The sequence below is a fragment of the Panulirus ornatus genome, chromosome 20 (genome assembly GCF_036320965.1).
Source record: "Panulirus ornatus isolate Po-2019 chromosome 20, ASM3632096v1, whole genome shotgun sequence".
Classification (NCBI taxonomy): domain Eukaryota; kingdom Metazoa; phylum Arthropoda; class Malacostraca; order Decapoda; family Palinuridae; genus Panulirus; species Panulirus ornatus.
This window is the reverse complement of record NC_092243.1, coordinates 6,201,290-6,227,264: the sequence shown is the minus strand read 5'-3', so window position 1 is coordinate 6,227,264 and position 25,975 is coordinate 6,201,290. Positions and strand designations below refer to the sequence as shown.

Here is a 25,975-nt window from a genome sequence, read left to right as displayed (position 1 = left end):
AGGATAGTGTAACATCCTGCTTGATCTTGTGACAGCAAACTGTAACACCCCACTCAGTCCTAGTGTGACATCCTCTCTCTGCTTATTTGATACACTTCCAGTGTGGCAATAAAGCTTTGCATCCTAGCTTTACCCATACCTTAACTCATTGTGACACTCCTTCACTTTAGTATGATGCATCCCCTGTTGTGACATCCTTTACCAATCACTTGTGACACCCACTGTGACTGTACCTTATCTTTTTGTTACACACTTTCTGATCGTATTTGATCCTTTGAGTTGTTATAAGTCACATCTCTGTATACAGGATTACACCTTTCTGTGGCCATGTATGACGTACTTTCCCAGCTGGATGTGACACAATTCCCCTGATTAGCTTGACATGCCAGCCCAATGAGACAGTTTTTATGAGTGACAACTTAGGTGGATATTTAGAGTGACACTTTCCCCATCCTAATACCCTTTTCAGTGGAGTGATATCCTGTCATGATAGCATAACATCCCAGCCTCATACCTTTTCCTTTGTGACTTCTTAATATGCAGTCCCCCAGTCAACTGCACTGTCTCTGCAGGCCTTATAGGGCATACTTTCTTGTGTCGTCAGTGTATTGTGACCTCTCCAGCCTTCTGTATTGTGTCGTCCCCTGCTTAGTTGATGTCCTTTCTGACCTGGTAAAAATCCTCCCCAGGTGACTATTACAATCTTCACAGCTATGTTACATGCAACCCCAGCTGAGTGAGAAATTTTCACCAACTTAGTGTCATTCTCTCCAGCATTTTAATTTCAGCTTAGTTAATTACATTTTCTCCAGCCTTTGAAGACATTTTTATCCTGGTATGACACAAGCAACCTTGTATGACACAACCAGCCTTTTGTGACATTCTCTGCCTATTAAGAGATGCTCCTCAGCCAAGTGTGATATTTTGCCAGCCTAACCTGACATCTTCCAAGCCTTGTATGACATCCTTCCCCTGCCTAGTAAGACATCTTCCTCTGCCTAATATAATATCCCTAACATCTTCCCCAGCCTAATATAGACCTTCCAGCATAGTATGACACCTTCCCCTGGTTAGTATGAAATCCTTACCAGCCTAGTTTAACATTCTCGCCAACTCACTAAGTTATCTTCTAAGCTAACTGACATCCCTCCAGTTTAGTATGACATCTTCAGCATAAAATGAAATTCTCCTCAGACTGGTGTGGGATCCTCCCCAATGTATTATTACATCCTTTAGCGGAGTGTGACATCCTACCCGGCTTTGTATGACATCTTTCCCAGTTTAGAGTGTTCTCCTATCCAACTTATAAAGATGTCCTCTAGTGTTACATTCCACAAACATGGTGTGATATATTATCAATACCTATTTCCACTTCTCTGACTTATAGTGATGCTTGTCTCACTCCAATGTGCCCCATTGTTGGAGCATAGTTTGACACAGGCTGACACAGTGCCCAGCCTGGTATGACAGCATAGCTAACTCTAAAGTTCACTCCACTAAACCCAGAGCACTACTCACTACCTTAGTTTTTTTATCCTATTTCCAGCTACTTTGTTGCTTTGTACTCAACCCTTACGGATCTGATCAAAGGCCAGGACACCACATCCAACGGTTGGCCATTCTGTTCATGGGCTGTACCATCTTGCCTTAGAGGGTAATAGTGTTTTCATACACATTACCATATGTGTTCTTTGAATGATTAGTTCTTTATAACCCATGTACATACGGTCTTTAATTTGTTTGACACCCCTGTAAGCTTTGTTTCTCTAACTGCTTTGCTTTCCTATACCTAATGTATTGTCCTTCTCAAGCCTAATGAGATCCCTTTCCTAAGCCTTGTATATTCTTCATGCAGTGCTTTGTACGATGCTTTTCTTCTGTGTATTATACTCCCCTTCCCAAGCTTAGTATGATACCTTTCTTATGGTTTGTACATTCCCCCTCAAATGTATGATGTCTTCTCCTTGCCCCAAGCTTAATGTGATGCCTCTCTCATGTGCAGTACATTTTTTTCCATTGCTTGGTACATTTCTGAAGCATACTATGTTGCCTCTCTTAATCTTAGTGCATATTTCTTTCCCAGCTTGATGTGACGTTTTTCCCATGCAGTTATGTTACCCTTCCCAAGTTTCATATGACGTCTTTCCCATTCCTACAATATGTCCCTTCCCAGGCAAGTATACTCCCCTTCCTAAGGTGAATCTGATGCCATTCCCATGCCTCATATACTATCCTTTCCAAGCTTGATATTTTGTATTTTCTGTGCCAGTTATACTTCCCTTCCTAAACTTTGTGGCTTTCCTATGCCTAGTTTATTACTTCTCTCTTGATAAATATGAGGCATTTCCCTTGCTAAGTATGACTTTCCCTAGCTGATTTAGTTCCTTTACCTTGGCTGTATTTGAATATTTCATTTTTCCAACTTAGTTTCTCCATTCCCAAATTAGTGTGCCACTTTCCCCAGCTTAGTGTAGTACACTTAGTGTAGTATATATATATATATATATATATATATATATATATATATATATATATATATATATATATAGATATATATATATATATATGTATATATATATATATATATATATATATATATATATATATATATATATATAGTAAAGTAAAGAGTTTTTTAGTAGATAATAACATAAAAAATTTTTTTACATATGTAATTGCTTTTTCCAACTTTGTATAGGAAACATCAGGAATGTGATAATACTGGCCTCACTTACACATCTACACTCTCCAGCTGTCAAGTATGATTTACTGAAACCAGCACTTACCATCCACAACCAGGTCTTTTAGATTGCTTCATATGCTCTGGATCAGTCCATTACCATCTTGTTGATCGTATATTTCACATGAATCCAGTTCATTCTATCCTATGCATGCCCTTCATTTTCCTGAATGTTTAGGCCCCAGTACCCCAAAGCCTCCTTCAGTCATTCCTTTCATCTCCTTCTAGGTCTCCCTATTCCCATTTGTTTCATCTACTTTTAATATTAAGATCCTCTTAGTCAGTCTTTCTTTGCTCATCTTTGTTATATATATATATATATATATATATATATATATATATATATATATATATATATATATATATATATATATATATATATATGCTTAATATATTCCCTGGGGATAGGGGAGAAAGAATACTTCCCACGTATTCCCTGCGTGTCGTAGAAGGCGACTAAAAGGAAAGGGAGCGGGGGGCTGGAAATCCTCCCCTCTCGTTTTTTTTTTTTTTTAATTTTCCAAAAGAAGGAACAGAGAAGAGGTCCAGGTGAGGATATTCCCTCAAAGGCCCAGTCCTCTGTTCTTAACACTACCTCGCTATCGCGGGAAATAGCGAATAGTATGAAAAAAAAAAAATATATATATTTTTTTTTTTCCTTTCTTTCCATACAAATTCACAATTTCTCGCATTAGCGAGGTAGCATCAGAAACAGAGGATTGAGCCGTAGAGGGAAAATTCTCACTTGGCCCCCTTCCCTGATCCTTCTTTCGGAAAAGTAAGAACTGGAGGGGAGGATATATGTGTGTTGCTGAACCTTATCTGCTTGAGGTTGCATTGCAAATGAAAAGGCACTTTTGATGAGGCTGTAACATTGTGAGTACAGTCTTTTCAAACAACTTCTAACTCAAAAGGAGGCTATATTTCTGATACCACAAGCAGTGCACCCTTAGGCTGGATAATACTTTAGAAAGGTCTAGGATAACACCAGGACTTTCTCATAGAAATTGGTTTGTTGGTAATTGTAAACAAATGAATATATAGAAAGTGAATGTATATATATATATGCATTTATATTTATTTATTATACTTTGTTGCTGTCTCCTACGTTAGCGAGGTAGCGCAAGGAAACAGACAAAAGAATGGCCCAACCCACCCACATACACATGTATATACATAAACGCCCACACACACACACACACATATACATACCTATACATTTCAACGTATACATACATATACATACACAGACATATACTTATATACACATGTACATATTCATACTTGCTGCCTTCGTCCATTTCCGTCGCCACCCTGCCACACATGAAATAGCATTCCCCCACCCTGTGTGCGTGCGTGAGGTAGTGCTAGGAAAAGACAAAAAAAGGCCACATTCGTTCACACTCAGTCTCTAGCTGTCATGTGTAATGCACCAAAACCATATCTCCCTTTTCACATCCAGGCCTCACAAAACTTTCCATGGTTTACCCCAGATGCTTCACATGCCCTGGTTCAATCCATTGACAGCATGTCAACCCCAGTATACCACATTGTTCCAATTTACTCTATTCCTTGCATGCCTTCCACCCTCTTGTATGTTTGGGCCCCGATCGCTCAAAATCTTTTTCACTCCATCCTTCCACCTCCAAGTTTGGTCTCCTGCTTCTCCTTGTTCCCTTTATCTCAGACAAATATATCCTCTTTGTCAATCTTTCCTCACTCATTCTGTCCATGTGACCAAACCATTTCAACACACCCTCTTCTGCTCTCTCAACCACACTCTTTTTATTTCCACACATCTCTCTTACCCTTTCATAACTTACTCGATCAAACCACCTCACACCTCATATTGTCCTCAAACATCTCATTTCCAACACATCCACCCTCCTCCGCACTATCCTTTCGACAGCCCATGCCTCGCATCACAACCATATAACATTGTTGGAACCACTATTCCCTCAGACATACCCATTTTTTGCTCCGAGATGATGTCCTTGCCTTCCACACATTCTTCAACGCTCCCAGAACCTTACCATGGTCCATACTTGCATTGGAGACCCTTACCAATCGACAACTCAGTCAGTTCCTTTCTAAATAGGAAAGGGGTTGACTGTTGTTGTTTGGATGATGGGGATTTTTGGTGTGTGTCTGTGTGTGAATTGTGGTAAAGTGCCTGAGGATTGACGGAGTGCATGTGTGGTGCCATTTTTTAGGGGCTAAGGGGATAAGATGACTGGTGAAACTATGGAGGTGTTAGTTTGATGAGAGTGACTGGTGAGTTACACGGAAGGTGTTGATTGGGAGGGTGAAGGCAGTTGTAAAGTATGCATGGAGCTATTTTGTAGGGGCAAGGAAGATAAAGGTGAGTGCTCAAACTATAGAGGTGAGTTGCGTGGAAGTTGTTGATTGGGAGGGTGAAGGCAGGTGCTGAGTGTCAAGAGTAGAGAGGAACAATGTGGTTTTGGAATTTTATGGAGGATATGTGGATCTGGTGTTTGCTTAGGGATGTATGTGTGGAAGGTGCTTGGAGAAACAGATGGAATTGTATATGGCATTTATGGATCTGGAAGAAGCATATGATAGGGTTGATAGAGATTCTATGTAGAAAGTGTTAAGAATATATGGTGTGGGAGGAAGACTGCTAAAAGCATTAGGAAGTTTTTGTCAAGGGTGTAAGGCATATGTATGGGTAGGAAGGAAGGAGAATGAATGCTTCCAAGTGAAGGATGGTCTGCAGCAGGGGTGTGTGACGTCGCCATGGTTGTTTGATTTGTTTATGGTTAGGGTGATATGGGAGGTAAATGTGAGAGTCTTGGAGAGAGGGGTGAGTATGCAATCTGCAGGAGATGAAAGTTCCTGGGAAGTGAGTCATTTGTTGCTCTGATGATACAGCACTAGTGGGAGATTCAAGTGAGAGACTGCAGAAGTTGGTGACTGAGTTTGGTAGGATGCGTGAAAAGAGGAAGTTGAGAGTAAACGTGAATAAAAGCAAAGTCATTAGGTGTAGCAGGGTTGTAAGTTTGAATGGAGGAAAATTGGAGGAATTGAAGTGTTCTAGATATCTGGAAGTGGGCACGGCAGTGAATGGAACTATTGAAGTGGAAGTTAGTCATAAAGTGGGTGAGGGGGCAATTGTTCTGGAGGCACTGAAAAATGTGTGAAAAGAGAGAATGTTATCTGGGAGGGCAAAAGTGAGCATGTTTGAAGGTATGATAGTTCCAACAATATTACATGGAATGAGGCATGGGCTGTAAACAAGGCCATGTGGAGGAGGGAGTATGTGTTAGAAATGAAATGTTTGAGGGCAGTATGTTGTGTGAGGTGGTTTGATCAACTAAGTAATGAAAAGGTAAGAGAGATGTGTGGTATAGAAAAGAGTGTGGTAGCAAGAGCTGAAGAGTTTATGCAGAAATGGTTTGGACACCAACCCTCCTTAGGAGAAATAAGATACTTACCCCAGCCTTACACTTTATGAACCTCTACTCACAGATCCCTACCCCTAACAAATGTAACAACAACAGACCTGATACACACTGAAATAACTAGCCCACCAGTTGTAAACCCATTAGAAACTGCACTCCCCAAACAGATACCAGTTATATTTTCCCATTTGTGCTTAGGTATCCCTCATCCCTACAACTCTTCAGATACTGTTCAGCATATCCTGAGACCTTTTATACCCTCGATGCAACTGCCATAACGAAGACACAGAGTACTTACTGTTCTGTTTCCCTGCACTCTTTGCACATAGATGCACTTACAGTATTGCCATACTTCATGACCTATGGTTGGAACTGGTGGATATGGCTGGCTTCCTGAGCATGGTTGGAGCCTCACAGAGATAGATGAGTCCTGGGACAGGAAAGAAAAAAGTGATTTCATCTTGTGTTATTGTATGAATTTTTTCAGATTGATGCATACACAGTACTGTATTGTATATTATTTGATTGCAGGGATGCAGTTGCATGAATGAGGACTAAGATGTGTAGAGAAAGATTGTTAAAGGTTGTAGAATTGTAGTTGGATATGAGGTTGTGAGATATAAGAATAAAAGTGGAAATGCAAGATGGACAAATTTTGTATGAAATGCTTTGCTGTGGAAGAGAAGAATAAGGCATATGGTAGATTGCTCAAAAGGAGTGTACCAGTGGAAGTAGAAGGAGGAGAGAGGAATATAAGATGTGTAAGCAGAATGTTGAGTATGATAGATGAAAGTAAAGAAAGTAGATGAAGATTTTGGAAGATAGTTGAGTGAAAAGTTTAAGGAAAATAAAAAAGGAGGTGAAAAAGGAAAGAGGTGGATGTAAGGCTGGAAATGCGAATGTGAGATGTAAGGGAGTTTCTGAATCAAAGGGAAAAAGTGAAAGGAACATGGAAAGAGTATTTTGAAGAATTGATAAATGTGGAAGAAGGTGAAGCAGCAGTTGTTCCATGCATTAGTATGGAGGACGGAAGGAAAAGGATACAAATGCAGGGGCCTATAGTGAGATGGGAGGTAAAAAGGATGATAATGATGTTAAAGGTAGGAAAGGCACATGGATTAGATGGGATTACAACTGAAATGTTGAAGTATAGAGAAGAAAGTGTGATAGAATGGATGCATTTGATATGTGATTTAGCATGATAGCTGAAGGTTATGCATGAGGATTGTGTGAAATTATGATATTTCCTTCAGTCAAAGGAAAAAGTGCTAAGGATGTGTGTAGCAGTAATAGGGCATTTAATCTGTTAAGGATACCAATAAAATTATGTGCAAGGGTGTTAATTGATTGATGGATGTGACTGAATGCAGAATAAGTGAGGAGCAAGGGGTTTTTAGGAAAGGTAAAGAATGTGTGGACTGGATTTTTGTCCTGAGAATGACTATGGAAAGTTGTATGGAGCTCTTTTGAATCTGGAGAAAGTTTGTGGCAGAGTCAAGTGGAATGCTTTATGGGATGTGTTAAGGATATATATATATATTGAAGGAGGACAACTGTTAGATGATGTGAAACTTCTATAGAGGAGCAAATACATGTGTAAGAGTGGATAGAGAGTTGAGCGAAAGTTTTGTATACGTGTGGTTGTGAGGGAGGGCTGTGAGAGTCTCTGTGGCTTTTAGGTACGTTTAGGGATGGAGTGACTAGAGAGATGAAAGCAAAATGAGGGAAAAGGGATGTAGAGATGGAGAGTAGTTGTGTGGAATGATGGTTAGTGATAAGCCTCTTTGTGGATGATACTATCTTTTTGCAGATAGTGAAGAAGAGTTGCAGAAGGTTGTAAGTGTGTTTTATGATGTAAGCATAGATGATTGAAGGTAAATGCAAGTCAGAGTAAAGTAATGATGTTTAAAAAGAAACAATGAAAATAAAGATCTTGCAAAGCTCTATAGAGTAAGAGAAGAAAGTGTACTAAACTGTGTTATACATTTGGAGGAGAAAGACTGGAAGATGTGACAGAACTCAAGTGTTTGGGAGCTGTTTTAGGCAAGTTTGGTGATATGAGAGGAGAGTGCAGTATGGGGTAGAGGAGTCATTGGGTCTTTTAATAGAATAATGAAGGGTAGAGGTGAAAGTATGGAAGTGAACATAGTCCTTCAAACTCTAACCTATGCTGCCAAAATGTGGACATAAAATAAGTCACAGAGGTCAAGAATCCAGGCTGTGGAAAAAAGTTGTTTGAGAGGAGCATGTGGTATGACTAGATGGAATGAAAGTAATGAGGGGTTGTATGAGAGATTTGGTAAGATGGGAAATTTAAAGGGAATGAATTGTGGTCTTTGTTTTTAAAACTAAAGAATATTTCCAGGAAGTTAACTTCATACCTGTTCTTATATGTTGTTCATAGTGAAATTAAAATGAATTCTTTGTTTTCAGGATTTGGCTCTTATTGAAGCTCTGTGGAAGCAAGATGTTGATTTGGGAGTGCCACGAGAGTTGTACGAGGATGATGTTGTGGATACGCTCACTGATGCCCAAACCAAGGATAAGGACCATGGAAAGAAGGTATATATGATACTGCTGTATCCTTAAGAGATTATTGAATTTACTTTTGTATCATGCACTGTGAGTGGTGTGTAAATTGCTTGTTTACTTAATTTTCCTTCTCTTGAAATTGATACTTTGTAGTAATATTTTTTCATTTCATAGACTTTCAGTGAGATGTAAAGTTCACATTTTACACAACATACATCCACCTAAGAGCCCACTATGCAACAGCTACACATGGGCTTTCCTGTTCCAGTAATGGCTCCCTGAGCACACACATCTTACCTGTACTAGTAATGGCACACCTGAGATGTACTATCATGGACAAACGCCTATGCCAAACGTAGTCTTGGCAAATTTTTACAAACATGCACAGATATAAAGTATTGGAATGTGGTGTATGGCATATATCAAATTTATTCCAGTGAACAATCCTGGTTATATTGCATATTTCATATCCTGCATGTGATGCAGGATGGCACATGCAGCATTTAAGAACAAGTCTATGGCCATTTTGTGATATCCACACGCTAAAGTGTCAGCAACTCTAGTACCAGTGCTTTTCAAGCATTTGCTGAAGAAGTGTGAATGTGCCATATTGCTATTGTATAAGTAAAGCATTTAGCAACTGTTTTCACTCTAAAACTTGAAATGCGTGTGTAAAAAGTGATGATTGCTGCAGCAGTTGAGGTGATCATTATACGTGAGAGGAAGTAAAATGTAGGCAAAATGTAAAAATAAACTTGGAGTCTGGAGCAGAGTATATGCAGATGAGCTTTTCATTGGAGTAGTTATAAGAATCCAAACACAGTTATTGATAATAAGGAAATGAAAAGGAGAGACTTCCTCTTTTAGCTGCTCCTTTTAGATTATGGAGCAACTGTGAGTAACTGAAGCTTGTTGAAGAGTAAAAACAGTGTCACAAGGTATTTAGATAAGATGAAGCTGTTTTTCTGGTTGTGAAAATAATCATGAGCTTTACTTGAACATACATTAAAAAAATTATGGTAAGTGATTTAATGACCTTACCTTGATTCAATTATACATGATTTAGAATGCAGTATGATGCCTAAAATAACTTGCTGCTTTAGTAATCTGTATTACAGTAGACAGATTTTTAAAGCAATTGTAAAGAATCTTTGAACTTATTTGTATCCTGATTTGCAGCCCAAGGGTGATACAAAGATTGATGAAAAGTCTGATGATAACTCATGGATGCATCTCAACTTCACCATTGACTCTGAAACTGGTAAGTTGGAATTCCTCTGATGTGTAAATTATGCATGTTTCTCTCATAGCTGTTAAACCTCTAGTATTTGAGTATATAATATTTGAGAAAGTTTAATGCATTTGTATTGTATTTTGTTGAAAGTGTGCTATTTAGTTCTGATCATTATTCTACCTTGGTAATACAGATTGTTTGTCCTGCATTTACATTTTATCCCTTAGGGATGCATTTCTGAATATATAATTATAATGGGAACTTTTTTGAAATCTCAAAGTTCCATGACCATTGATGGTGACATTGCCACTAAGATGAGTTCTTTGAAAAGAGGCATATCTGGTCACACGACCCTTTCATTTGGGCACTCAGTATGATGAATATTGATAAAGGAACTTACGTTTCAAGATTTTTCTCCCAAACCACATTGTCACTGATGTAGCAAGAATAATCCAGGGTTTTGTTAGCCCTGAAACTTACTCCATTCATCTTGTTAAATCTTTATAGCCCTTCTCCCGTCATCCCATTATAAAGCTCCATGCTTGTATGTGAAATCCCAGTTGATGTTTGGTTTCACCAATTATCCATAGACAAGTCTAGTATTTTAATGCCACAGCTGAAAAGACATTACATATCTCAGATATCTGCAGGACATCAAAGAGAGAGAGAGAGAGAGAGAGAGAGAGAGAGAGAGAGAGAGAGAGAGAGAGAGAGTACGTACATCATCTGGATGGAATGTTGCATGTTGCTACTTATTTTTGTAGTTAGTGTTAGATTAAATGAAAATGATTTTAAGGGTATGAGTGTTGATGTTTTTGGTGTAAAGTTATTTGTTTATGTATTATTGTAATTACAGTTCTGTATAGATAACATGTAAACATAAAAAAGATCATGTATAATATGTGAATAAATGAAATGTGTGGGATATGTAGAAAATCTTGTATTTGAAAATATGTATATGTAGAGTGAAATCACACCTTTAAAGAAATATTGAATTTTATGATGTGATTAGGTGCACATAGAATGCAATCATACTTGGAACATCCCCTGATTATCATGTATTTACATAGATAAGAACATTTATACCATCAGTATAGGTCCAACCCCATCCACCATCCACTCAGCAGCCTTCCATGCCATCATATAGGAAAATATACCTATTAATTTGCAATTTCAGTAATAGAATAACATTAGGAGGATTCTAATTTTATTTCACTCTTGGGCATGGTTCGTGGAGGCAGTATCGCTGTTTAAGGGCTAAAGACCTCAGTGACAGCCAAACACAGTGCTCTTCCATAGTCTGTAGTGGCCACACCTGTGTGTGTGTGTTACACGGAATGCTTTCTCACCCAGAGAAGGCATCCTCCCCAGTGTAATCCTAGGTAGTGAGTGAAATATTATTGTACTGTATGCCCTGCTACTAGTTCACTAAAAGACTGGTTGTACAGGATAGCTTCCCTATCAAGAGAAGACTGGTTGTACAGGATTGCTTCCCTAACAAGAGGTAACCACGGGAGAACTCTGCCTGGCCTTTGTGTGACTGGTCCCACTTGGGGATCTTTATTTTTCCACCAATTGTCTTCTTTTTTGTTGAAGCGGTACCCACTTTTGTGTGTATACATAATTATTTCTTTTGTGACACAAGGGTTTTTTTTTATCCCCAATGAGCAGGACCTAACCCTGTTACCATGGACTGCTGTAAACCATCTGCCTCTTCCAGAGGAAGGGGAGATGGAGATCATCATCCTTCACTAATTATTCAACCTGCCAGCTCTCAATTTTTTACCCCAAATGCAACAAGAACAATTCCCTGTTGTCCCTCATCCTCTTTATGATATGTACAATGGTTGACAGATGCTGCGGGACAGAGCATCTGCAAGTGGTGACCTTGTAAAGGTTAGGACAGCTACCTATGTGAAAGACCTAAAGATACTCAGTTTCATTCCTTCGAAGTTCTGGCCACCATTTCTGCTATATGAATTCTTGCAAGGATGTCATTTATAGCAGGAATCTCATGTACATGGAGGGTAATGAGATTGTGGTGGGATTGGTAATCATGGAAGTAATTGCTGCCCAACAAATCAAAGATTTTGTTAATGGCAAGCTAGGAAATAAGGCCACTATTGTTTTGACATTGGATGAGCAAGGGTACCAGACAAGTTTCAGTGGAATATAAATGTTGCTCGTGAAACTGTATGTCCCAAGTACTCTGTGCTGTTTTAATTGCCAAACTTATGGACATGGGAAACGACCTGCTATATTCCTTTTCCCATTTGTAGTAAATGCATGGAAAAGGGTGCCTAGGAAGGGTGACAAGGCTGAGGATTTTACATCAGGGACCATCATGTGCATAATTTTGAGGAAAGTTATCCTAATTCTTAATGCTGTTTCCCTCAGTAGGTGAAGGAAAAAGAGATCTGCACAGGTAAAGCAAATGAGTACTTTTCCTCTGCAGAAGCAAGGAGGAGGGTTTTGGCATTCCAGATGATACAAAAGCCCAGCACATCTTTCACAGATACTTAGAAAATGAAACCCTAGATTTGTGACCAGGAAAGCTAGACTGGCCCTCTTCCTGTAGCAGACACCAATGACACTCCTTCTTCTGATGAGAATGTCAGTGATGATTATCTGCTGACCATGACCAGTCAACACAAGCAAAATCACCAAAGTAAGCCAAAATTAGAATATGGCTTACAGATTGGTGCTTCAGCATGTGGCCATACCTTGAGGAGGTAGGGTGCAATCCCAAACAAATGCTTAACAAAGTGCCATGGAGCTGCAGCATGCAAGGAATTTTGCTAGAATGGAAGTAGAAACAAATGTACATTCCCCCTGATTTTGCTGAGGACACTTGAGTTTCATTTACAGTGTTATGAAGCCAGGAAATGAAACTACTTTGTGCTAAACCTGTCAGTTTGAGACATTTCTTGGGAGAGGTGCAGGATAGGATCATAATGCTGGTAGCACTGATGATTACCTTTCAGTCATTAGGGGTGCCTTACCTTTGGCCATCAGACTTCACTTCCAGTGAGTATGTGCAGGCATGGGTGTAATCATAATGAAAGTTGATCAGTTGGTGACAAAAAAAGGTAGCATTGTGGGAGCCGTTAGACATTCACATCAACACCGACTGGCTTCCTTCCCACAAATGTAATGCACATGAGGAGAAAGCCTACGAACAACTTAGGGAATTACTGGAGAACTGTTTAGATGATATCCATATCTACACTGTCAGCTCGAACACAGATGAACGTGTGGGTGCAGATGTTTGTATAATTGAGTGTTTCCTCAGGTTTCACCTGCCTCATTATATACTTATTATGTTTTGAAGTCATAGATTACTGCATAAATTCCAGTTATGATAAATTTTCTGTCTTGTCAGACTCTGTCTGCACTTAAAGTTCTAAAGTCAGGTTCAACAGATAGAAATGAGATACAGGGCTGCATTTGTAATAAACTGCATATATTCCATAGATTCATAATTTTGATCTGGGCATCAAGTAATTATAACTTTTATGACAATGAATAGGCAAGCAAACTTGCTAAGTTGTTTGTAGAACTTGAGGAGATGCAAAAATAGTGGTTTCTATGGCTCTCTGTGGAAAAATCATAATTGAGGAGATACAAAAATAGTGGTTTCTATGGCTTTCTGTGGAAAAATCATAATTGAGGACATGCAAAAATAGTGGTTTCTATGGCTCTTTCAGGAAAAATCATAATATCTACTATGGCAAAGTCAGTGACCAACCTGGGATTATAAGATAATTTCAAACTTGAAATAGGCAGTTGTTCAACTTCCTACCATTTCAACAGAAGGGAGGCGGTCATGCTCACGTGTCCCTGCCTCTGTATGAACACTACATATCTAACCCACCTTCAGCCTTTAATCAGTAAAGCTTTTCCTCAAAAATGTATGACTGCAGCAGAACTGAAAGTATAGAACAGGTGTTTATTAGATGCCCCATGTTACACACAAAAAACTAACTGATAAGTGTAACAACAAACAAAAGAAAATCTTAATATGAAAAAAATTTGATAAAGCGTTTATTAGATGATTCTAACCCAGACTTAATCGATAAGGTGATTTGTTTCCCCAAAGAAATAGAGCTGATCAAGATGATGTGATTAATCATAAAGTATAAGAAATTCATATGATATTTATTATTTACTATGTTTTTTATTATTATTATACTTTGTCGCTGTCTCCCACATTAGCGAGGTAGCACAAGGAAACAGACAAAAGAATGGCCCAACCCACCCACATTCACATGTATATACATACACGTCCATACACGCACATATACATACCTATACATTTCAGTGCATACATATGTATATATATATATATATATATATATATATATTTTTTTTTTTTTTTTTTTTATACTTTGTCGCTGTCTCCCGCGTTTGCGAGGTAGCGCAAGGAAACAGACGAAAGAAATGGCCCAACCCTCCCCATACACATGTACATACACACGTCCACACACGCAAATATACATACCTACACAGCTTTCCATGGTTTACCCCGGACGCTTCACATGCCTTGATTCAATCCACTGACAGCACGTCAACCCCTGTATACCACATCGCTCCAATTCACTCTATTCCTTGCCCTCCTTTCACCCTCCTGCATGTTCAGGCCCCGATCACACAAAATCCTCTTCACTCCATCTTTCCACCTCCAATTTGGTCTCCCTCTTCTCCTCGTTCCCTCCACCTCCGACACATATATCCTCTTGGTCAATCTTTCCTCACTCATTCTCTCCATGTGCCCAAACCATTTCAAAACACCCTCTTCTGCTCTCTCAACCACGCTCTTTTTATTTCCACACATCTCTCTCACCCTTACGTTACTTACTCGATCAAACCACCTCACACCACACATTGTCCTCAAACATCTCATTTCCAGCACATCCATCCTCCTGCGCACAACTCTATCCATAGCCCACGCCTCGCAACCATACAACATTGTTGGAACTACTATTCCTTCAAACATACCCATTTTTGCTTTCCGGGATAATGTTCTCGACTTCCACACATTTTTCAAGGCTCCCAAAATTTTCGCCCCCTCCCCCACCCTATGATCCACTTCCGCTTCCATGGTTCCATCCGCTGACAGATCCACTCCCAGATATCTAAAACACTTCACTTCCTCCAGTTTTTCTCCATTCAAACTCACCTCCCAATTGACTTGACCCTCAACCCTACTGTACCTAATAACCTTGCTCTTATTCACATTTACTCTTAACTTTCTTCTTCCACACACTTTACCAAACTCCGTCACCAGCTTCTGCAGTTTCTCACATGAATCCGCCACCAGCGCTGTATCATCAGCGAACAACAACTGACTCACTTCCCAAGCTTTCTCATCCCCAACAGACTTCATACTTGCCCCTCTTTCCAAGACTCTTGCATTTACCTCCCTAACAACCCCATCCATAAACAAATTAAACAACCATGGAGACATCACACACCCCTGCCGCAAACCTACATTCACTGAGAACCAATCACTTTCCTCTCTTCCTACACGTACACATGCCTTACATCCTCGATAAAAACTTTTCACTGCTTCTAACAACTTGCCTCCCACACCATATATTCTTAATACCTTCCACAGAGCATCTCTATCAACTCTATCATATGCCTTCTCCAGATCCATAAATGCTACATACAAATCCATTTGCTTTTCTAAGTATTTCTCACATACATTCTTCAAAGCAAACACCTGATCCACACATCCTCTCCCACTTCTGAAACCACACTGCTCTTCCCCAATCTGATGCTCTGTACATGCCTTCACCCTCTCAATCAATACCCTCCCATATAATTTACCAGGAATACTCAACAAACTTATACCTCTGTAATTTGAGCACTCACTCTTATCCCCTTTGCCTTTGTACAATGGCACTATGCACGCATTCCGCCAATCCTCAGGCACCTCACCATGAGTCAAACATACATTAAATAACCTTACCAACCAGTCAACAATACAGTCACCCCCTTTTTTAATAAATTCCACTGCAATACCATCCAAACCTGCTGCCTTGCCGGCTTTCATCTTCCGCAAAGCTTTTACTACCTCTTCTCTGTTTACCAAATCATTTTCCCTAACCCTCTCACTTTGCACACCACCTCGACCCAAACACCCTATATCTGCCACTCTGTCATCAGACACATTCAACAGACCTTCAAAATACTCATTCCATCTCCTTCTCACATCACCACTACTTGTTATCACCTCCCCATTTACGCCCTTCACTGAAGTTCCCATTTGCTCCCTTGTCTTACGCACCCTATTTACCTCCTTCCAGAACATCTTTTTATTCTCCCTAAAATTTACTGATAGTCTCTCACCCCAACTCTCATTTGCCCTTTTTTTCACCTCTTGCACCTTTCTCTTGACCTCCTGTCTCTTTCTTTTATACTTCTCCCACTCAATTGCATTTTTTCCCTGCAAAAATCGTCCAAATGCCTCTCTCTTCTCTTTCACTAATACTCTTACTTCTTCATCCCACCACTCACTACCCTTTCTAAACAGCCCACCTCCCACTCTTCTCATGCCACAAGCATCTTTTGCGCAATCCATCACTGATTCCCTAAATACATCCCATTCCTCCCCCACTCCCCTTACTTCCATTGTTCTCACCTTTTTCCATTCTGTACACAGTCTCTCCTGATACTTCTTCACACAGGTCTCCTTCCCAAGCTCACTTACTCTCACCACCTTCTTCACCCCAACATTCACTCTTCTTTTCTGAAAACCCATACTAATCTTCACCTTAGCCTCCACAAGATAATGATCAGACATCCCTCCAGTTGCACCTCTCAGCACATTGACATCCATATATATATATATATAATGAACAGAGTGGGGCCAGGTGAGGATATTCCAAAAAAGGCCCAATCGTCTGTTCTTAATGCTACCTCGCTAACGCGGGAAATGGCGAATAGTTTAAAAGAAAAGATATATATATATATATATATATATATATATATATATATATATATATATATTTTTTTTTTTTAATTATACTTTGTCGCTGTCTCCCGCGTTTGCGAGGTAGCGCAAGGAAACAGACGAAAGAAATGGCCCAACCCCCCCCACATACACATGTATATACATACATCCACACACGCAAATATACATACCTACACAGCTTTCCATGGTTTACCCCAGACGCTTCACATGCCTTGATTCAATCCACTGACAGCACGTCAACCCCGGTATACCACATCGCTCCAATCCACTCTATTCTTTGCCCTCCTTTCACCCTCCTGCATGTTCAGGCCCCGATCACACAAAATCTTTTTCACTCCATCTTTCCACCTCCAATTTGGTCTCCCTCTTCTCCTCGTTCCCTCCACCTCCGACACATATATCCTCTTGGTCAATCTTTCCTCACTCATTCTCTCCATGTGACCAAACCATTTCAAAACACCCTCTTCTGCTCTCTCAACCACGCTCTTTTTATTTCCACACATCTCTCTTACCTTTACGTTACTTACTCGATCAAACCACCTCACGCCACACATTGTCCTCAAACATCTCATTTCCAGCACATCCATCCTCCTGCGCACAACTCTATCCATAGTCCACGCCTTGCAACCATACAACATTGTTGGAACCACTATTCCTTCAAACATACCCATTTTTGCTTTCCGAGATAATGTTCTCGACTTCCACACATTCTTCAAGGCTCCCAGAATTTTCGCCCCCTCCCCCACCCTATGATCCACTTCCGCTTCCATGGTTCCATCCACTGCCAGATCCACTCCCAGATATCTAAAACACCACTTCCTCCAGTTTTTCTCCATTCAAACTTACCTCCCATTTGACTTGACCCTCAAACCTCCCATTTGACTTGACCCTCAACCCTACTGTACCTAATAACCTTGCTCTTATTCACATTTACTCTTAACTTTCTTCTTTCACACACTTTACCAAACTCAGTCACCAGCTTCTGCAGTTTCTCACATGAATCAGCCACCAGTGCTGTATCATCAGCGAACAACAACTGACTTACTTCCCAAGCTCTCTCAACCCCAACAGACTGCATACTTGCCCCTCTTTCCAAAACTCTTGCATTCACCTCCCTAACAACCCCTTCCATAAACAAATTAAACAACCATGGAGACATCACACACCCCTGCCGCAAACCTACATTCACTGAGAACCAATCACTTTCCTCTCTTCCTACACGTACACATGCCTTACATCCTCGATAAAAACTTTTCACTGCTTCTAACAACTTTCCTCCCACACCATATATTCTTAGTACCTTCCACAGAGCATCTCTTTCAACTCTATCATATACCTTCTTCAGATCCATAAATGCTACATACAAATCCATTTGCTTTTCTAAGTATTTCTCACATACATTCTTCAAAGCAAACACCTGATCCACACATCCTCTACCACTTCTGAAACCACACTGCTCTTCCCCAATCTGATGCTTTGTACATGCCTTCACCCTCTCAATCAATACCCTCCCATATAATTTACCAGGAATACTCAACAAACTTATACCTCTGTAATTTGAGCACTCACTCTTATCCCCTTTGCCTTTGTACAATGGCACTATGCAAGCATTCCGCCAATCCTCAGGCACCTCACCGTGAATCATACATACATTGAATAACCTTACCAACCAGTCAACAATACAGTCACCCCCTTTTTTAATAAATTCCACTGCAATACCATCCAAACCTGCTGCCTTGCCGGCTTTCATCTTCCGCAAAGCTTTTACTACCTCTTCTCTGTTTACCAAATAATTTTCCCTAACTCTCTCACTTTGCACACCACCTTGACCAAAACACCCTATATCTGCCACTCTATCATCAAACACATTCAACAAACCTTCAAAATACTCACTCCATCTCCTTCTCACATCACCACTATTTGTTATCACCCCATTAGCCCCCTTCACTGAAGTTCCCATTTGCTCCCTTGTCTTACGCACTTTATTTACCTCCTTCCAGAACATCTTTTTATTCTCCCTAAAATTTAATGATACTCTCTCACCCCAACTCTCATTTGCCCTCTTTTTCACCTCTTGCACCTTTCTCTTGACCTCCTGTCTCTTTCTTTTATACATCTACCACTCATTTGCATTTTTTCCCTGCAAAAATCGTCCAAATGCCTCTCTCTTCTCTTTCAGTAATAATCTTACTTCTTCATCCCACCACTCACTACCCTTTCTAATCAACCCACCTCCCACGCTTCTCATGCCACAAGCATCTTTTGCGCAAGCCATCACTGCTTCCTTAAATACATCCCATTCCTCCCCCACTCCCCTTACCTCCTTTGTTCTCACCTTTTTCCATTCTGTACTCAGTCTCTCCTGGTACTTCCTCACACAAGTCTTCCCAAGCTCACTTACTCTCACCACCCTCTTCACCCCAACATTCTCTCAACTTTTCTGAAAACCCATACAAATCTTCACCTTCGCCCCCACAAGATAATGATCAGACATCCCTCCAGTTGCACCTCTCAGCACATTAACATCCAAAAGTCTCTCTTTCGCGTGCCTGTCAATTAACACGTAATCCAATAACGCTCTCTAGCCATCTCTCCTACTTACATACGTATACTTATGACAACCCCCTCCCCCCGCATGTGCGTGAGGTAGTGCTAGGAAAAGACAACAGTCTCTAGCTGTCATGTATAATGCACTGAAACCACAGCTCCCTCCAAAACTACAGCTCCCTATGTATTATGATATATTATCATCTTGTTATGACATCTGTTTTTCTCTATAAGTAAAATTCTAACTTAAACTATTTAATGAGGATTTATTTAGATATTACGTTTACTTCATGATATGACAGCTTAATATCTTATGTAAGAGCTTATAACAGCCAAAAGGGTTGCAGGCTTAGTGTCCTTTCTAATAGGTTACTGTCTGTTAAACCCAACAAACCATCCATCCAACCAACTGACAGCCAAAACTATTGTTCTGGTCAGGTTTTAGACTAGTTTTCTGCCACTACAGATTCAGAGGAAGTGCATCTTTAACACATGTATATTGTTTAAAGAATCAGTGTGAATATACTATTTCAAGCCTGTATAAAAGAAAAAGCTGTAGTGTACTTCATTATGACAAATGTGAGTCTCCGAAGCTTTGGAGCAAATTTCTGATCTAATAGATTTTAATTTTTGCCTTACATTCAGAATTTTGGAAAACTTGAAGTCTCCTTCAGACAAAAAGCATAGTTTGTTAAGATCAAGTCACTATGGTATGACTGAGCAATTCATCCTCACTCTTATCCATCCATCTCGTATTCATTTGCTCAGCCATAGAGCAAATGATTTGATGTTCATTATTTTCCAGCTTTATTTTTACCAGATATATAGTTGATGCTGGAAACAGTTTGAAATTTATGTAATAGGAATATGTACATCTTTTCTTAATGCACTTGCTATTATGCTGTTTGTAAGATTTTGTTGTGTATAACTTCCCTTGCTTGCCATTTCATATTTTTCATGAAAACATTTGACATGATGTACTACTATTCACCCCTTCCATGTTGTCTCCTATTCCTTAGTCCTTCAGTCCTCAGATGCTCTGAGAGCTCAGTACCTCCTGTAACTTTGTTGCTTTCTTGTGAATTTTGAGATTTGTGGAACCATATTTCGTGTCTGTCATCATTAACTCATTATCTTTTTTTTATTATACTTTGTCGCTGTCTCCCGCATTAGTGAGGTAGTGCAAGGAAACAGACGAAAAACTGGCCCAACCCACCCACATACACATGTATATACATACACGTCCATGCACATACATATACATACCTATACATTTCAAGATATACATATATATACATACACAGACATATACAGACATACACATGTACATAAATCATACTTGCTGCCTTTATTCATTCCTGTCACCACCCCGCCACACATGAAATAATATATATGATATATAATATATATAATATATGATATATAATATATGATATATATAATTCATATAACCCCTTGCATCTCTGATACTCAACCTGATGCATGACCAGTATGTTAAAGTAGAGCATGAGCTTTTTGTAATTACCTACTTCCATTGTATGGGGAGGAAATGTTGCTTTAATGGGGCCCCATCACTTAACATTTTGTCTTTTTCTAACTATCAATATATCTGATGCACATTCCCTTCAGGAACTCCCATCAGGGGGTTGGCCCCTGCAAACCAGTCTCCACTTATCCCTGTCCTTACATGTCTCGCTCACAAACAACATGCCACACATTCCTCCCCATTTCTCTCCCTCCACTACTCTTTTAAACTCCCCATCTTGTATTCTTTCTGCATGCCCAGACCACCTCAAAGTATTACATTTAACCCACTGGTAGGACTTGATATTCTTCAGCTTTCTCTTTTCTCTTTTGCCTTCCACTTCTGTCTCAGTTTCCTACTGACAACACCATGACTTAATCCAAATACTTCCTTTTGTAGAGTCCCTTTTAGGCCAGTATGATTCCATGATCCATAGATTGGATTAGGGAGTTCATACACAGGATCAAGGCTAAGTTCATATGCACAGTTTATGTAATAGAGCACAGGAAACCAATTTTATGCAGTGATGTTCTTGAATCGCACACAAATACAAATTTCAAATAATGGTTGCCATCTGTATTTGCACAGGAAAGTGCAGAAAGTCTTTTCTGCTGATCTTTCTGCCATGTGCTGATGGCTAACTTCTCATAGCTTGAGTATTTTGTGGTAATGAATTCCGGTATAGACCAGATTTGTCTGGGTTGTACATTAGGTTCAAACACACTCCTGATTTCCTATGATATCATTTAGTTTATACCTGAATGGCTCAAGACTTTCAACATTGGCACTCATCAGTTCACCATCAATTATCTTGATACAAATGTTGTACCTCCTTTGAAACTGTCATCACCACCAACTGCTTGCTGTAGAATTAGGAAATTATCAAATGCATTCATTGCAAATCTTTTTGCAGCAGCCTATATTTCATCACTGCTTAAACTCTGTTGGATATACCATTTGTACACAGCTGCTAATTTTGTAATGCAGGACAAGGCTGCTTTAGATTTTTTCTGTGTACATGTACATCTTATTACGTTTCTGAGAAAAGTCCATAAGCTTTGCTTTGCTTATTTTTATGTCTGACACTATGCATGGTTTTGCTGAATTCTATGGTTCCTGCAGTTGATACACCAGCCTATGTTTTCTCAGTAAGCTGTGACTTCTCCACAACAGTCAGGATGTTACATTTGCTATTCATTCCAATGTTATAAGAAGCCATTGTCAACAGTTGAACTAACTGTTACATCACAAAAATTGAAGGTTTCAACAAAGATTATACTCGAGCTCTGGGTCATTTGGCTGCCACCAACTGATAAACAAACTTATAGGAAGAGCACATGGCAGGTGCATTTGCATTTGTTAAATGTGACATCCATGAGATCGAAGTCCATTTTATCATGGCCCCACTGTACTATAAAAGTACATCTTTTTTAACAAGTTTCTTGTGTAATTTCCTGTTCATTTCTTGTAGTTATTTTACCCCTACAAGTTTCAGAGAACTGTTCACTGTCTGCATCATTGATATGATTTGAAAACTTAAAGGTTGTGATCAGGTCACCCCTCACTCTTTCCTCTTCCAAGGTAGGGAAATTTAGAGTATTTAGCCTTTCCCAGTAACTCGCCTCTTAATTCTGGTGCCATCTTTTTTGCTCTTCGCTTGACCTTCTGTATTTGTTCGTTGTGCTTCTTGAGGTATGGAGACCAAACTTATGAAGCATATTTTAGTTTTGGCCATATCCATGAACTTGAATGCGTTTTTACTATTTGTTAACTGATGATTGATTTGTCTATGTGTCTGGTGCCTCTTTCCTTCAGGAAGTCCTTACAAGGATTGTTATCTTTTGAAAGATTTGGAAGTCACTTCATGCATATTTCTTAGTTCTTTAGGTATCACATCAAATAATCACTCCATCTTCCTCACCTGGCATTTTTATATTTTGGTTGAAATCTTTTTGGGTACACTCCCTCCTCGACATACGTCCAAGTTCTGTTCTGACTGACCGGTTGGATCTCGAAATGACATAAGTCGGTTGCATGTCAGCATGGCTTGTAGAATTCATATATCTGTGCAGCATTCTTTTATCTCACTCAGTTTCTATCATATCTTGTTTTTCATTAACTGGCTTTATTATATGATTCTGTTGTTTCTTTTTGCCTTTTATTTAAGATTCTTTAGTTCATATTTCATAATTTTTATTTGTTTTTGCATTACTGCTGTAGACTACTTTGCTCTACATTGTATTTGCTTTCAGGATATTAGCTTCATTATATTTTATTCAGGTAGGATTTAAGTTGGTGATATTACTTATGTCATTCCTTGCTTTGTTTTGTCTGTCTTCCACAACTTTCCTGTAAAATTAGTTGACACTTCAATGATGTTATGCTCAAAGATTCTAGTTTTAGTGACTGCTTTGTTTGTGATGAATGCACTGACTTTTGGTTATAGTAAGTCATTGGTGTTTTTATTTCTTGTAGGTTTGTATTAGGGTGGGTGTCTCACATATGAGCTTTGGTATATTCATCTGTTCTTTTTCATTTGCCAGTGCAGTGTTAACTGATATTTGTATGTGTTTGCATCCAAATTCTGTTTCACTCTTTACCCATTTTACAAAATCAGAATTAAAGTCACCTGATTTAACTCCTTTTGGTTCAGATTCCTGTGTATTATTCAGTAACTCCTCAATTTGTATTAGTACTTGATTGAACTCTACCATCACCTGTCGTAAGCGGTTTTTATGTCACTATTATGTCAGAAGTGATCTTATTCTTTTGTTTAGATGTTATATTCCCGTCTTCCTCACTTATGTCTTTTGATGTGGTAGGCATCTTATCCTTGCATCTCCTTGTCATTTTTATTTCAGTTTACTCCCTCATTATCCTCAAATTACCCATTTATTATCTTTCCTAGAAAATACTTACTTATAAGTATGTATGATGAAATTTTGCCTAGAGGCAGGGATAGCACTTAGTGCTTGCTCCTTACTGTAGGAGAATATAAAGCTAAGATTTCGTTGTTTATTTTCAAGAGAAAAAGGGATCCCATCTACAATATTGTGAAATGCCTGCATTACTGTTTAATCTCAAGAGAAAAGGGATCCCATCTGCAATATTGTGAAGTACCTATGTTACTGTAATACCAGATACAACTGGCTCTTCACTCTCCAGGTGGGGAGTACCAGAACTACCTCCCTGTTCAGTGTCTGCCTACCACATACAACCTACAAGAGAGAGGGAGTTTTAAACAGTCCTGAAATATCCTTTTTCCTCTTGAAAGAATGACTAAGTGAGTTTTATTGAGGAAGAAATTAATTAGTTTCCCATCTCTTTGGGCAGCATAAACCTAGTTTATGTTTATAGGACTGAAATTTGAAAATTTTAGTTTAAGCATTTGCACTGGAAAATTCTTAGTATTACAGTTGAGAGTAAGATATAGAAAACAGTGAACTGGATGTATGGTGTATTAATGATTGATTGTTGATGTATGATTCATAGAACATACTGTAAATGATCTGGCGGGATATGGTGACAGATGATAAATGAAGAATTTGAAAGTAATGAATTTCAATAAGCACATCTATCTTGCCGCTGTAAAGTGGTCATAGAAAAAAGTGAGGAAGAAATAACTTTTGATTATAGCTAGGTTGATGATTAACTTTTTGAGATTAATGGTTGATAGTTCAGTCACTGATATGGAACAAAAAACAAACTAAAATATTATTTATTAAAGATGTGAAGATTTATGATAAATTTGCTTGCATGAAAGAACTTTCATGTGAAATTGGTTTTCAAATGATATTTTAGCTGAAGATTTTTCACTCTATTTATAAAGTAATTGATTTACTAATTAGCAGAAAGTTTTGTACTTTTGTACTTTCATGGAATGCTCCTCCCAGATCTTATTTTAACCATTTCAAGGTATGGCATACTTTAAGATCATACTGTACATTGTTGTTTTTAATTTTTTGGAAGATTTTATGGCAGAGGGTGAAATTCATGAAATCATTTGACTTCTTATCTTTTTATTAGGGTATTATTGAATAAGGAATATTACTTGATGTGTGGAATAACGAAACTCAGTTAATTAATGGGCATGGAAATGTGTAAATGACTCTGTTTCAGAAACTTGGTTGTTAATGGTTGTATAACTAATACGTTTATATTGCAGTTTATGAGAATGTTTGTAATGAAGTGAAATTTCTCTCAACCTTTGAAGTGGAGTAGTATTCCTCACAGTAGTACCAATTCAATTGGTTTTTCTGTTATTTCCCTGACAGAAATTACAATGCTCTCCAAGTCCTCCTTGTCCCATGAAGCTGGTGATGAGTTTGTATTTTCTTCCATAGTAAAACACTTTTAAACTTGAGATATTGTTTTTCACATGATATTTCATCATAAAGTTATCCTGTATTAACGTATCACTGAGCACACTGAAGGTAGGCAGGCTTTTTTAGTATTATTGATGTAAAAGATGGACTGAAGTGATGGTGCTGTTGGACTTCTTTAGGAATGTAGACATTCTATTTTAAGTTAGCCAATGTTCTAACTGCATGATTTAGCTCTGCATCTATGTTGTTACTTGTTTAAGATTAGTTTGCTATTATTTCATTGTGAAGTCTTCTACATTTAAGAGGACTTTTACACTGGTTTGCAGGGGATATATTTAATAGCTTTATTATGCAACCCTGGGACCTATCTTATTGGGCTCTATCAGGTTTGAGATTTTGGTGCATGCATGAGCATTGTGATGTGAACTCCTTTGGGGTGGGAAAGTCCTCAATGCAATGTAAGTCTTTATATGTGCAGATGATGACTACATCCTTGTCAAAGGTACTTTCCCACTTGCAGGCGGTTTCTGAGAACACAGCATATATATTAACAATAATATGTTATGAAGTATAGATATTAGTAATTGGATATGAAAGGATGGAGTGAAATGGACTTTTGAGCACTCTAACCTTGAATGTGCTAGAGGGTGAAATGCATCCTCAGGATAGAG

At 38.8% G+C, this 25,975-nt stretch overlaps 1 protein-coding gene across 6 annotated transcripts in view; it reads left to right on the top strand.

Moving 5' to 3' along the window:
• The window catches only part of cnc (NFE2 like bZIP transcription factor cap-n-collar), a 721,520-nt gene that overhangs the window by 62,232 nt on the left and 633,313 nt on the right, over positions 1–25,975 (top strand). For all 6 annotated transcript variants that reach the window (XM_071674581.1, XM_071674582.1, XM_071674579.1 and 3 more), the window contains exons 3-4: positions 8,596–8,724; positions 9,874–9,955. In XM_071674581.1, coding sequence (XP_071530682.1) covers positions 8,596–8,724; positions 9,874–9,955 — 211 coding nt within the window. The remainder of the gene's footprint in view (positions 1–8,595; positions 8,725–9,873; positions 9,956–25,975) is intronic.